The following is a 16,133-nucleotide window of genomic DNA, read 5'->3' as shown; positions in this document are numbered from 1 at the left end:
GGTTCTATTCTCGTCAGTGACGTGAGGAGCTGAAAGATCTTCCTCAGCCATAGCCAAGTTAGTCAGTCTTGGGCATGGACAGTAGGGTTTTTTCCCCAGTTTATCCTGGGGTTTTTCATCCCACAAAGCCAGCAAATTGGCCTTGAGAACTCAACACTATGGATATAGAATACAGCAGGCGTAGGGCTGACCACCTTATCCCGTGAACGGTTTGAGGTCCAATAATTAATAAACCCTCGACATCTCAAGGTAAAAGAGGGGGAAAGGAAGATGAGATGAGATGTGATATATAAAATACTGTATCGTATTTTTATACATTTTACATAATCCAGACAGAAATCAAACAATCCTTGTTTGTTTTCTGTGCTCTAGAAAACAAACAAGGAACTTTTTCAAGCCTCCAATAAGCAGGGCACTGGTCTCACACTGGGTGAGGAAATTTATCTCCACCAAAAAACATTCACAATCATCCATGCCCACAGTGGGATGCAGACTTGCAGACTGTTGGTTGGAGAGCTGATATGCTGACTGCATGGCCAACCAGGTCAGCAAAAAGCAGAAAACTTTCCTCCCGTTCAATAGTAGTTAAAATTATTTGGTCCTCTGCAAAGGCTATTTTGGATGTAACTTCTTCACATCCATGTTTTTTTGCCTCTGTGATGATATCCAGATTGTAGTATTGTAACAGCATGAAAAGATGATGCAAACCTCATGGAATTATTCTTTCCCTCCAACACTTGTATAGACAAAAAGATAAACCACCTTCACAATACAAAGAAGCACCTACTACATAATTTCCTTGGCTTTTTGCCAAAAAAACAGCACCTCCAACAGCATAACTATCAAGAAATCTTTTCATGCCAATAGAATTTCCATCTCCTACAAGCCCACCAATCAAGTCATTCCCAATATAGATTCATTACTCTCATGTTACAACAGATATCTTAGTCAACATCTGAAGAAACTCACACTATCATCCTTGATTCTTGGGAATTCTGTTGGTTCTGGCAAAGAGACTAGCTTACCAAGCTATCCTCTTATGATCTACCTTTAATCTTTTGCAAGTGGCCTGCCAGATTTCTGTCTGGTTGTTGTTCACTAGGTGTCATGACAAATGGTTTCCTCTCTTTGAATGACTCCACCAATACTAGAGTATTATGCCAGGGCTCAGTACCTTTACCTATAATTTTCCTCCTACATATAAATGATGTTCTCTCATCATCATCAAATTCCTAATATATACCCCTCAAGGGATGGTAGAGAATACCCACTATGAGGACAGAGTAAGTGAATGTCATCTGCAAAATCTAGGACATAGGAGAATAAGAAAGGAAGAAAATGTAAGGTAAGGAGATATGTGGTAAGGATATATATATATATATATATATATATATATATATATATATATAATACATTTAGTTTAATCCTTTATCCAAGTGTGAGCAAACAAAGTTTGCACCTGAAAATATCTTCAGGACTGGGGTAAGGTAGTACAACACCGGGAAACTCATAGCAAGGTGGACCAAGCTAACATCACTCCTATCTCAGTATCTCCCATAATGCAAAACACATCTCCTTGTGGATATGTATAATGTTATGCATTAAGGGAAGGGCCACTACCCAGACTAGTTTCAACCTTCATTGAGGTCTCTTCAGTGGGAGCCAGGCCCAGAGGTGGAGATACCAGGCAGAAGCAATGGCGAGGTCATCTTTACCTACAGGAGTTGCCAAATGGTGGGCCACCTTTTTGTTAAATTACTCTGGATTTAGAGAAAGATGTTGAAGGTTTATTTTTCACTTGGTTAGACTATAATAAATTTAGTTTAATCCCTTATCCAAGTGTGAGCAAACAAAGTTTGCACCTGAAAGTATCTTCAGGACTGAGCTAAGGTAACACCAAGGCAACTCATTGTAAACGTGGAGAAAGCTATCATCACTCCTATCTGAGTATCTCCCATAATGCAAAGCACATTTCCTTGCAGATATGTGTAATGCTATGCATTAAGGCAAGGGCCACTATCCAGACCAGTTTCAACCTTTATTGAGGCCTTGTCAGTGGGAGCCAGGCCCAGTAGTGGAGACACCAAGGCAGAAGCAATGAGAAGTCATCCCCACCTATAGGAGTTGCCAAAAGGTGTACAACCTTATTATTAAATTACTCCGGATTCAGAGAAAGATGTTGAGAGTTTATTTTTCACTTGGTTAGACTATAATATAATAAGTTTAGTTTAATCCTTTATCCAAGTGTGAGCAAACAAAGTTTGCACCTGAAAGTATCTTCTGTCTCTGAATCTGGAGTAATTTAATAATAAGGTTGTACACCTTTTGGCAACTCCTATAGGTAGGGATGACTTCTCATTGCTTCTGCCTTGGTGTCTCCACTACTGGGCCTGGCTCCCACTGACAAGATTTCAATAAAGGTTGAAACCGGTGTTGGTAGTGGCCCTTGCCTTAATGCATAGCATTACATATATCTGCAAGAAAATGTGCTTTGCATTATGGGAGATACTGCAATAGGAGTGATGATAGCTTTTTCCACCTTTGCAACAAGTTGCCTTGGTGTTGCACCACCTTAGCTCAGTCCTGAAGATACTTTCAGGTGCAAACTTTGTTTGCTCACACTTGGATAAAGATTAAACTGAACTTATTATATTATAATGCTGTGTGTGTAGGCACTTCTAAGTGTTTATGCAAATAATAACTGCTTGAACCTTTAAAATCTTTTATATAAAATATTTGCCAAAACAGAATAAGAGTTAATATGGATACTTGGCTTAAATCAGGTATTTTAAAAAAATTTAAATCCTATTTCTCAAGCTTTTTTTTATTGAGTGCCAGTAAGAAAAGCTTGAGAGACAAAACTGGTTCCATATATATAGCTCAAGTATCCAACACTTGAAATGCAATTATGAAACAGAGTCCTTGTAGACTACCTTAAAGGTAGTCTCATTTTAGTCTCCTTGCCAATCAGGAATAAACAGTAACTTTTTTTTTTTAAGTCAATTCTACCCAATTTACAATATTTAAACCTATTATGAGTCTTTTGACTCTGTGGAGGTCTGATGTTAACAACAATAATAATACATGTATATTTATTTATTTATTCTGAGTACTAGAATAGGCCAAAGATTAGACCATCCAAGGACACTGCTCTAGAGACCAGCTGGACTACCTGGCAAGAAAAAATTTCATCTCAGTTTCAATTTCAAATGAAATAAAATTTGGTATCAATTACAAACAGAAGTTGAATTGTGATGACATTTTTTTTTATGTAACTCCCACCTACAAAAAGATTGTGAACCAACAACACATTAGTACTGTGGGTGGGTTAAGGGTTGGTTTGATATTTTTATTTATTTGTTTATTTTTATAGCTTTTTATTTTATTTATTTGGAATTTTTATTTATTTATTTATTTTGATATAATCCAGAAACCCATCTCTAGAGATCAAACATGGAGCTTTTTCAAACCACTTCCACCTTCCAATAAGTAGGAATGTGGTCTCACACTGGCAGTGAAATTCATCTCCAACCTAAAGACAATCACAAACATCCATGCCCACAGTGAGATTTGAATCCACAGACTGTCGTTGGAGAGCAACGTGCTAACCACTCAGCCAACAAGGCCAGCAGCTGAACTTAAAGAAATAAAAACTTTCATGAACTGATCAATGTTTTATTTGATCCAAAATTTGTTCTAATGCTACATCTAAAATATTCATTGAAAATATGTTTATTTTGTCATAAAATTTAAGTTAAAAAATATAAGTATAATTAAACTAACCTTAAAAGATTGAATGAATGTCCATAATAGTATTCGTATCGTATAACCCTGCCTAAGTAATTTTATCAAACGTGCTGCTCGAAAGAGACGAAGAAATCCAACATTGAAGAAATTTACCTGCCATTATTAAAAATTAGGAATTATTAAACTTTCTCATTTTGAATTTTCATAGCATTTCATGACCAATATAAAAATATAAGATACATTTATTACTGAAAAAAAATCAGATGGAATATTACTTAACTTTAACATATAAATATACGAGAATCTCTCTCTCTCTCTCTCTCTTTCAATCACTCATTATCTACCTACCATCCCCAGGTGCAGCAGTGAAGTGCAGCTAGGTTGTGAAATTAGTTACTTGTCAAAATCCTACTACCATTGTGAAATGAACTTGGAAGTTACTATCAAGTGAAATTTCTAGTTAGAGTAGTGACAAAAAATTATCAGAAATTTGCTCTCCAAATGTCTGTAACTATATCTCTTATATGTTATGCTTTTAAAGACAAATAATTCTCATTTTGTTATTAACTCAACCATATAGAAAACTCCACCAGAAATTGTCATCAACATTGTGCTAGAGTATCTGTGATGTTATTTACCATGCTAAGAAAACAGTGTTTACATCACACATATTCTGTAGCCACTTTCCGTAATGGTGCTTTTTTTATGTGTTATAATGATTAAAGGAATTGTTTTGTGTGTGGCATGAAAAAATTTCATTAAAATGGTGCTCATATATGAATGTAGGTCTGTAGTGTGAAAAGCTTCAGCTCAAGGATCAAGTTTTGTATTTGACTTTTCTAGTGGATGCGCTGTGAAAATTGTTTTATGTATGCATCCAGAACTAAATATTTATAGAGTGAATGATGAATGAAAAGAGTGGGAGCATTATGGTGTGTGTGTGTGTGTGTGTGTGTGTGTGTGTGTGTGTGTGTGTGTGTGTGTGTGTGTGTGTGTGTGTGTGAGAGAGAGAGAGAGAGAGAGGGAAGTGTAAGAAGTGTGATGATAAGGTATAATATTTGAAAAAAGAAAACAGTGTGACAGAAAGTAATCAAACGATGGTGGAAATGTGAGTCAGTCATAAAACAGAGTGTGAAAAATACAGATAAGAGTTCAGAAGAGTAAAATGCAGTGAAATAGAGAAAACTAAACATACGAAGAAGCAACTAAGTGGCATGAATGAGAGGGAGGAAGGAAGGAAGCCAGTAAGGTGAAAGTATCAAAGAACAATAATGTTGAGATCTTAATTATTAGAGGTATATGTGAATAACATGGTGCAGAAAACATGATTTTTCAAACTCTGACAATGAGACAAATAAAGGAAACTTTATAGAGAAGAAATGAAGGTATCAGTGTTGGTTGTAGGCACAAATAACTTAGGATGTAAAAAAAAATTGAAAGGAATTTGAGGAAGTTGTTACAGAAAGTGAAGAAGTGAAGAATAATAATGTAGTAGGAATGTGGTTAATTTGTTGTCCAGATATCACAATAGTAAGTTTAAAAGGAGAGCAGAGATAACAAATGGTATGACTGGGCTGGGTTGTATGAAGCAAAGAGTGTGCAATTTGTGAATATATAGAGTAAATTTGAATGCAAGGTGCAATGGTTTAAGGTAAATAGGCTGTATTTTAAGGTCTTGGTTGGACATTCGGTGAAACTACCATTTGATGAGAAAGAGAGAGAGAGAGAGAGAGACAGAGCGAGAGAGAGAGAGCTGTACAGTTGTTACTCTTGTCTATAGGATTTACAATTGTACATGTTCTCTTAATTATGTGATTAATTAACTTAATTCTCATATACCTGTTTTGTGGGATGAAAAACTGGAGGCTGGATACTCTGTTGAGGAATTGTAATGGAGGAAGTAGGGGAGCAAGCGATCTGGGGGGGTGATGATTGCTATAAACCTGAAATTCAGGGAACATATTGCAAAGGTGGTGAAGGTAACCCAGAGGATTGCTGCAATACTGAGAAGGATGCTGACCTGTAGAGATAAAATAGTTGTTATTCCATTGTATAAAGCCTGGATCAGACCACACCTGGACTATTGTGTTAAAATTTGGTCCCAAAGATTTGAAGGGGATAAATTAACTATGGAAGGAGTGCAGAGGCAGATAACAAAGATGGTAACAGGACTGTACAATATTAGTTATGAAGATAGGCTGATCGAATGTGGACTGCAGTTTGGATTTGGAGGATAGAAGATGGATAGGTGATATGATTGAGACTTAAACTCTTGAGAGGTAGTAGCTACAGGGTTGACACTAGGGAGTTCTTATGTTGGAAGAGGGGGAAGGAGCAAGGACAAGGTGCCATCTCTAGAAGTTGTGAGCAAGAGGGTATGGCATACTTTATTTGCATGGAGGGTGTTTGTACTGTGGAATGTACTGCCTGATAGAATGGTGAGAGCATGAACAATCAATGAGTTCAAAGAGACAGACCTTGTTTTTTTCTAAGGTGGGCCTCCCACGATGAGTCTTGCAACTCCATTGAGGTTTGAAAATAATAATAATAATAATAATAATGTTTTGTGTAATGTTGTAAGTGACTTTATGATATCAACATGACAAAAAGTAACATTGTTAAGAATTAAAGAATAATTAAGTTTATTTATATAATATAATGTATATCGTATATGATAGCAAATATTTGCTTCTTTGTTTTTTTGTCATTTTACTAATTTACAAAACATGCAGTCCTTTAACTGTCAGTTACTAATTGTTGCTTTAGAACCACATTGACTTTTTTCCTATTTTTTGACAAAATAATTGCTGGTGGATCAGCTTCCAGGGATGATCCCATGTTTTACTTCTACACTCCCCTGCCATAATCTGAAAAAATCATGCTTTTATATGTACTGTAGGATCCTCTTACTAACTTGTATATTTCTATCACATCTTCTTGTCCCCATCTAGTCCAGCCAAATAGCAAAAACATCATCCACATATCATACTCAAAAGGAAGGCTGCAGTTATATTCAGATGAACTTATTACCATGATGTCACTCATTACCTTTCCTAAGGTTGCATCTTCATCAAATAATGTATATTACTATCTAAACTAATCCCAATGTTATTAATATACATGTTGAACAACAATTGCTCAAGCACAGAACCATGTGATACTCCACTGGTAACCTCTTTCTCATGATTTGGCAATGTCCACATATTACTTTCAGATATCTCCCAGTTGGTCACTCTCTTATCCATACCACAAGCCTATCTTGCATAAACTTTTGTCTCTAGTGCAGAATACAACCAAATTTATAGCAAACTCAAAAGTATTGTGATATATTACAAATCACAAATCTCCTGAGAGAGAGAGATTTGTGATTTTTGTTGATTTATTAAGTATTTTCTTAGATTCAATTGTGTATTTTTAGTATATTATTGTAGTTTTATTAGTGTAGTTATTGTACTCAAGTGTTTTATAACATAATTTCAGAGAAATTATTAGTTTTTACTATTCTTGAAAATGGTGCCAAAAACTCATCATAACAAGGCAGTGACTAAAGCTAAAGTTGCTACAGAGGAGAGCGTTTGTCCTGAACAAAAACACTGCTGCAGTGATGATAATAATTTATATGAGGATATGCTGACATTAGAAATAGCTCAGTTAAAAGAAATTATTAGGAAATCAACCAGGGAATTGGAAAAGATGGAAAAACGTTTGTTTAAACTTCGACAGGATAAGAAAAAGGATGAGAACAACAACAGGCAGGAAAATACTGAACTTGGTAATCAAAATATTGATAACAACAAGGTAAGTCAGCTAAAATCTAAGAAAAAAAGAGGTCATATGGTATGGTGACTTAATTTTAAAATTTGAGCTTGCTGAGAGAGAGTCACCACTTCTAGTTTCCTGGGAGTGAAAATTAAAAATATGACAAACGTAATTGAAAACCAAAAACGAAATGTAAAAGAAATGGTAGTGCTAGTAAGTACAAATAATTTAAGTGGTGACAAACATAGTATGAGAGAAGATATGAAAAGTCTGTTTAAAGAAAGAATAAAAATTGTAGGATTACTACCTAGATATGATAGTACTGAGTTAAGAAGGAGGGGGATGATAGCAAATGATTTCACACGCAGGCTATGTAGAAGATATGGATGTGAGGATTTTAGATGTGTGGGGTCTGTGCTTGATGGCAGAAAAGATTTGTATAAGAATGATGGCCTGCACTTGAATTCATTTGGCATCAGAAGCTTGGAGAAGTTACTTCTTGATATGAGACTTAATGCAGAGAGTCAGAGAAACTAGATCATCAAGGGAGGAATGAGGAAAATGTGTGTGAAAGTTCAACTATGGTATACAAACGAGATAAAGATATGAATGCCTTTGAACATAGTTATGTATGTGGCGAAGGAGTGGAAAAATATGCTTTGGGTTTGGACCTTTTAAGTATGTCTGGGGAGGGAAAAGAGAAAATTCTAGAACAAGAACAAATACATTGTATATCTAATTATAAGAATAGGCTAGGTCGTAATTTATTATGTCTATACACAAATGCTAAGAGCATTAGAAACAAAGAGGTTGAGTTTGTTGCTTTATTGAATACGATGTGGCCTAAGATTGTTGGCATCAGTGAAACCTGGCTATCAGAATCAGATATGGTAAGTGGGATCGAGTGTAACGGATATACTATATTTAGGAATGACAGAAGAGATAGGAGAGAAGGAGGAGGGGAGTGCTACTAATGATATCAGATGACTTAAGTCCAGTTAGGGTAGAAATACAAGAAAATAATGAGGGTAACAATGTTCCATGTAGCGATGAGTTTGAGTCTATTTGGTGTGAGGTGGAGGTTAATAGAATGCAATATGGTGGGGGTGTTGCTACAGACCTGGCAGCTCAGTTGTAGGGGACAAAGAAATGCATCGCCAATTTAGCCTTATGGGTATCAAGCGAATGATCATTATGGGTGACTTTAATTTTCCAAACATTGATTGGGTAGAAGAGAAATCTCATAATCAGAAAGAACAGGAATTTATTGAATTGTTGCGAGATAACTTTCTCAAGAAGCATGTGAAAGAAGGAACTCGAGGTCAAAAAGTGTTGGATTTGCTCATAGCATAAGAAGGGATCTCTGTTAAGAATATGGCTATTTTACCACCAATTGGTGACAGTGATCATATTGTTCTTTCTTGGGAAGTATCTAGTTGTATTGAAGCTCTGATTAAATCAGGCTACATGCTAAATTACAAAGCTGGAAATTATGATCAACTTAGAAGAATACTATCTTTGGTCCCATGGTATCAGTTACTGAATGGAAAAAATGTCAGCAATGCATGGGAATCTTTGAAAAAGTGCTTGAATGAGGCGGTATCTGAATTTATCCCTAGTGTTTGAAGAATAAATAGGTTGGAAGTGAAATGGATGTGCAGCCTTATTAAGCTAGAGATCCACAAGAAGAAGTTGATGTGGAAAGAATATCGTGAGAATAAGAGTGAGAGGAGTTATGAAATGTATAAAGCTCAGGTCAGAAAAGTAACGAGTATTGTGAGAAAAGCAAAAACGGAGTATGAAAAGAAATTGGCCACACAAGCTAAAGGCAATCCAAAATAATTTTATCGTTATGTCTCAAGCAAAAGAAAGAATGAATGTGGAAGAATAACTTTATTGAATGCAGATGGTACACGAGTGTTGGAAGCTAAGGAGATTGTTCAGTTAATGAGTGCTCACTTTGCTAAGATATATCAACCAGGTGTATGTAGCATGGTGCTACTGCTACGTTAGATGAAGAGTAATGGGTTCATGAAAATGAGGCTGAAGAGCTCTTGCATAACCCTGGATAAGAATTTGTCAATAGGGACAGATTGAATATCTGCCTGTTTGTTAAAGGAATGTTCAGCTGAATTGGCTAGGCCTTTCACACATTTGTATAACTTGAGTCTCAGCTCAGGAATGATACCACAGGAATGGAAGGAATGTATGATAGTTCCATTGCACAAGGGTGGTGCAAAAACTGATGTGTCTAACTACCGACCTATTAGTATCTCTGGTGTGGTAGTGAAGATTTTAGAGAAGTTGGTAAGAACTCGCATACAGAAATGGGTAGACAAGCATTCTATACTATGCAGGGAACAGCATGGGTTTACTAAAGGAAGGTCATGTTTTAGCAATTTGCTCATATTTTATAACAATGTTACGGCCGAGTTGGATAAAGGGAATGGATACACTATGATAATGTTGGATTTTTCTAAGGCATTTGATAGGATACCACATGATAGGCTGTTGTGTAAACTGGAGAATATGGGACTAAAACATAATATATTGACTTAGATCAGGGGATGGTTGACAGACAGATATCAAAAAGTGGTATACAGTGGGTGTAAATCTGCCAGATTAAAGGTAACCGGTGGTGTACCTCAGGGGTCAGTCCTTGGGCCATTATTGTTCAATCTATACATTAATGACATCAAGCAGGGTCTATCATCAGATTTGCAATTGTTTGCTGATGATGCGAAGATAGGCAGGGCAATCAGGGATGCTACTGATATTCAGCAATTACAAAATGATTTGAATAGACTGGAAATCTGGGCAAACGAAAATGGCTCTCAGTTTAATGTTAGTAACTGCAGAGTTATGCACTTTGGCATGATTAGAGATCCAGCAGCATATTATATTAGCGGGGTTATGCTACAAGAAACTGAAGAGGAAAGGGATCTTGGTGTATTGATGGATAAGAATTTAAAGTTCAAAGGTCACATAGCAAAAGTTGCAAATACAACTCAGAGGATAATTGGTATGTTGAAGCAAACCTTGACATGTAAGGATAAAGAAGTGATTTTGACTCTTTATAAGGCTTTGATAAGACCACACTTGGATTACTGTGCACAGATTTGGTCTCCTGGGTTCCAAGGGGATAAAGAAGCTGTGGAAAGGGTGCAAAGAAGAGTTACAAAGATTATATCCAGATTATGGGATTTAGATTATGAGGTCAGATTGCGAATATGTGGATTACAGATTCTGGTTAACAGGAGAAAGAGGGGTGATATGATAGAGGTCTATAAACTTTTGAATGGGTGTTATAGCATTTCAACTGATGAAATTTTTCGTTATATGGAAGGTGGGGAGAGAACACAGGGGCATCCATGGAAGTTAAGGTTGTTCTCAGTGAAGAAAGGGTTAAGAGCTAGGTTTTTCTCCCAGAGAGCAGTGAGTGAGTGGAATAATTTGCCCTTACGGGCAGTGAGTGCATCTAGTGTGAATGAAATCAAGGGTAGGTATGATAACTGGGTTGGGTAATTTACAGCCTCCCTCAATGAGTCCATGGCTCCCTGGAGGTCTTAGATAATTATAATAATAATAATAATATCCATTTGCCTTATTCAATTCACAATCACTGAATTATACAACAGGAGCAAATTTGTTCATGTTTTATCATAAAGAATTATAAGTACTAAAGTAAGACTTACTATTAACAAAGCTATGCTGTCCTCTATAGAAGATTAAGGTGCTATCCACCTATATTTAATTGTGGATCCTAATTAGTCTCTCCAGCACCTTAATATCTACAGAGATGCTGACCAGTCTAGAAATGGTTGCTTCTGTTCTAGCCCCATTTCTATATAATAAAATTATCTTACCCTGCTTTCACTTATTACAAATTGTGCTTGTGTTCAGACTCCACTCGAATAACCAAGTCAGAGACACTGTTATTTCATTTGGATATTCCTTCAGCATCATTGCTGGTATTCTATTCAATCCCACTGTTGTATTTGAATCAGGCTCTTGCAATAGCATTAATATCTCCAACTCATCAACCTGAATCTATCATCTACTTCTACCTCAGCACATAAATAGATAATGGGTATGTCTATGATATATACCTTGTTAAATTGATCACATAATAACTTAGCTATTTCTAAAGGTTTGCCACCTTTTTTTATAAGAGTAATTTAATAAAAAAGGTGGCAAACCTTTTGGCAACTCCTATAGGTAAAGATGACCTTGCTACTGCTTCTGCCTGGTATCTCCAACTCTGGGCCTGGCTCCCACTGAAGAGACCTCAATAAAAGTCGAAACTAGTCTGGGTAGTGGCCAATCCCTTAATGCATAACAGTATGCATATCCACAAGGAGATGTGTTTTGCATTATGGGAGATACTGGGATAGGAGTGTTGGTAGCTTACAACACTATATTCAGTCCCGAAGATATTTTCAGACATAAACTGTGTTTGCTCTCACTGGGATAAAGGATTAAACTAAATTTATTATTATTATTATTATTATTTCGGGCGACTCCAGGAGTCCTTAGACTCATCGAGGGAGGCCCTAAACATCATGTCCACACAACTATGCGATTACATTCTCACAGTATCTATCATACCTTGTCTTGAACTCGTTCACCGTCATAGCGCCCACAACAGGCTCTGGCAGCTTATTCCACTCATTTACCACTCTAAAAGTAAAGAACCCAGCTCGAACACCCCTGCTAACCACACTCTTGCCCAGCTTCCATAGGTGTCCCCTAGTTCTCCCACCACCAGTCCTGATCTCAAAAATATCCTCTAAATTAATCCTATAGAATTCCTTTAGCAATTTGAATGTCTCGATCATATCTCCCCTCCTCCGCCTATCAACTAGTTTCTGCAACCCACAAATCTTCAACCTGTTCTCATATGGTTCATTCCATAGACCTGTTATCATCTTAGTCACTCGCCTCTGGATTCTCTTCACCTCCTCCCCATCAAGAAGGAACCGAGGTTACCAAATCTGGGCGCAGTAGTCGAGATGAGGTCTTATCAAGGCTCGGTACAGAGGTACAATAACTTGCTGGTCTCTGCTCGTCAAGGTATTTTTCAACAACCAAGTGAGTTGATGAGCTGATTTAGCTACTTTTGCAGTGTGCCCCCTAAACTTCATCTCCCTATCCACCAACACTCCCAAGTCCCTGGCCTCATCAATCTCTTGGAGTACAGTTCCACCAATGTGGTATACTGCTGCTAATCTTTTCACCCCAAAATGCATAACCTTACATTTTGTCACATTAAATTGACATCCATTCTCCTTAGCCCAGAACTCCAATCTATCTAAGTCATCCTGCAAGACTTTGACATCTTATGCATTCACTATTGCCCTACCCAACTTTGCATCATCAGCGAACAAATGAATTGTTCCACTTAGATCCTTCCCTATATCCTTAATGAACAGATTAAACAGCTGTGGTCCAAGAACAGAACCCTGCGGCACACCACTAGTCACAGGCCGTCTTTTGGACTCTACTCCTGAATAAACTACTTTTTGATATCTCTCCATCAACCAACCACCTATCCACCTCACCAACCCTATATCCATTCCCATATGTTATAGTTTACGGATTAGTATTCCATGTGGTATCCTGTCAAACGCCTTTGCCAGGTCCAGCAGTATCACTGTAAACCCATTTCCCTTATCCAGTTCAGCCGTCACCTTGTTATAAAACTTGAGCAAGTTACTGAAGCATGATCTACCCTTCACAAAGCCATGCTGTCCCCTGTACAGTATCTCATTTTCATCAATACATTCCTGTATTTTTCCCTTGACTACTTTCTCTAAGACATTTATTATAGAGAGGAATCTTTATATGTTTTTTTAAATTAAAGGTGAGTTAGCTGATCTCATACTAAGGTAGTAGGGTTTTTTTTCTTCCCAAAACTTGGGCTTTTCATCCCACATACAGACAAATTGGCCTTGAAAACACATGCAATTTACAGACAAAAATACCAGTGGTGGTTGTGGTGGGCAATAGATGGCATTAGTGTAGGAAATGATGGTAGTAGCAGTTCATTAGTTGGTGGATTATGTGGTGGAGACATAGAGTTGTAAAGTAGGTGCCCTCCTTCGATGAGTCTTTAGATTCTTTGGAGGTGTCACATAATAATAATTTCTTTATCTTCATAGATGCCAGATAGTGCATATATTTGTACTATTTTAATGATTTTCTGTTCTGATGTTTGAACCATGATATATGTTATCTGATCTGATATTTAGTACCTATATTTACTATCCTGAATATTTAGTAACTGTGTTTACTATACTTTTGTTGATAAGAAAACCTACTACTCTCTGTTTCACATCATCTGGTACTTTTCAGTAAAGCACATTTCATGATTTTAGTCTTATGCAGTCTTCTGATTTTCTTTCCACTTCACTTAGTCCCATTATATCTCATTTCATTTTGTCTATTTCATATTTCAATTCCTCTATCTTTTCATCATCTACTAATATTCTTATGTTGTATATAGCTCTCCTGATATCCTGACTTGTTTTTGAAGATTTCACAGCTGCTGATTTAGTTTTGGTGAGGTTGCTGGTATTATTTAAAATGTTAGAAGTTTCTAGTAATATCTTACCAGCTATTTAGTTGGGAGAAACCTTATACTTCTCTCAATATGGTAAATAAAATCCAATTTGTTAATTGGATTTTATTTACCATATTGATAAATAAAATCAAATAGTTGTGGTACAAGACACAGCCATGCCTCCCACGCACACATCAAGCCAACTACTTTATGGAGACACTTGAAAAGAATGCCTTAAATGCTTCCCTCACCTCAGACCAATCATCTGTCTATGCAATGTAAATAATGTGCTTGCTATTTGGCCACATGGCCCAGATACCCAAACATCTCTCTCTTTCTCTCAATTAAATAATCAACACTCAAGGATTTGATTCACTGTAGAAACAGAAACTAACAACAGTCTGCCCTTCCTATGTGGTCATACTTACATGACAACCAGATGAATGTTTGGCCTTCACTGTCTATAGGAAACCTACACATATTGATAAATATATCTATCTGTGCCTCTCTACACTGACTGAACTTAAAAAGATCTGATGGCCTTCAGTTATCTCCTTTATGGGAAATATTATTATATCATTTTTATGCACATTCCTAATTATTATATTCTTGTCATTTATTTATTTATTTTGATAATTGGGAATTTACTGACCATCTGTTGTCCTAATGATACTGTAGTGGTGCTTTTAGAAATTGATCCTTTTATTGTAATTTTAATTTGTGTTCTATTATTGTTATTGTACTGAGGATGCCTATGATACTCAGGTGAAAATTTTACAGTTAATGAATTTATTTCATTTCATGTAAGTTTAAGTTTTCCTTTTTAATTTTTCAAAGTATATTTGCTTATGTACCTATATTAAAAGCAATCCTCATAAGTGTACATCAGTGCAAATCTTGGATGCAAAAGGAATAGAGAAAGGGATGGAGGTGGCAGACTTATAGTGGTGAGGAAATGGGAGATATATGAGGAATTAAGTAATGTGATATCAGTAAGGTGAATTAGGACTGAATGACATAGCATACTTTAAATTAATGTGCCAGTGGATTAATTCTGAAGAATTATAATTGTTTAACAAGACTAGTACAATGAAGTGAATCCCAAAGGAGAAAGATAAGGACAAAAAGAAGTTCTTATTCTTCTTCTTCTCATCAAAGATTAGGCATTTTCCTGTTCTTGATACACTAGTCTAACAATCTAGAAGCTGGTCTTTTTCAGTTTCTCTTTTCCTTTGATCTATATTATCCACTTCTTCTGGTAGCTAGTATCTTTCCATGCTGTGAAAATATTCTTTCCATTTCAGCACAGAATGGTTAGTATAAAAAATATAGGGTAAATGGTTGTGAACATGATTGGGCATGAGTCTGAGAAAATATAGGGTAAATGGTGGTGAACATGATTAGGCATGGGGTGGTGTTGAGAAATGAAATCACAGCCAATAAGTGGTGTGTATAGGATATGTTATAGACCAAACAGTGAACTACTACTGTATTTATTTACGAAAAACAGGATCATCAGAAATAAAGAAGATAAAATGGTTTTGTTGACTGAGTTTACTGGCCCAAAAATTGTTGGAATAAGTAAAACATGATTGGATAAGGATGATACCCTGATGGGAATAGAAATGGAAGGGTATATATATTTTTTTTTTTTTTTTTTTTGTGAGGATAGAAAGGACAAGACATAGAAACGAGTGCTGCTAATAATAGTAGAGGAATTGTCTACAAAGTGGAGATGCAAGAGAAATAGTGGAAATCCTTTTGAGTCAGTATGATATGAGGTGGAAATTGACAGAAAGAAATATTTAGTCAGAAGTTGTTATAGTCAGCAAATGTGGAGGGTTGTGCTGAAGAAATGTATAAGCAACCTGTTTTAGTGAACAAGGGAAGGGTGATCATTATGGGTGATTTTAAGGTAAAAGTATACAATGGTAGTTTACTTCTCGACATCTGAGGCTTAAGCAAAACTACGGTGGTACATTTGCAGTATCACTAGAAGTGACATCACTCTGGCAAGCAATGTGCTGCCACACAGAAGACTAAAAACCAATGCATTGCCATATAG

General features: G+C 36.4%; 1 protein-coding gene across 1 annotated transcript in view; it reads right to left on the bottom strand.

Moving 5' to 3' along the window:
• LOC150100847 (voltage-dependent calcium channel type A subunit alpha-1-like) overlaps nt 1-16,133 on the bottom strand; it is a 1,659,894-nt gene that overhangs the window by 568,370 nt on the left and 1,075,391 nt on the right. The window contains exon 33 of the mRNA XM_090401918.1: nt 3,784-3,900. Within this exon, the coding sequence (XP_090258044.1) occupies nt 3,784-3,900 (117 nt within the window). The remainder of the gene's footprint in view (nt 1-3,783; nt 3,901-16,133) is intronic.

The sequence above is a fragment of the Typopeltis vanoorti genome, chromosome 12, assembly GCF_054136105.1.
Source record: "Typopeltis vanoorti isolate ZY-2024b chromosome 12, IOZ_Tvanoo_1.0, whole genome shotgun sequence".
Taxonomy (NCBI): Eukaryota; Metazoa; Arthropoda; class Arachnida; order Uropygi; family Thelyphonidae; genus Typopeltis; species Typopeltis vanoorti.
This window is presented reverse-complemented; position numbering and strand designations above follow the sequence as displayed.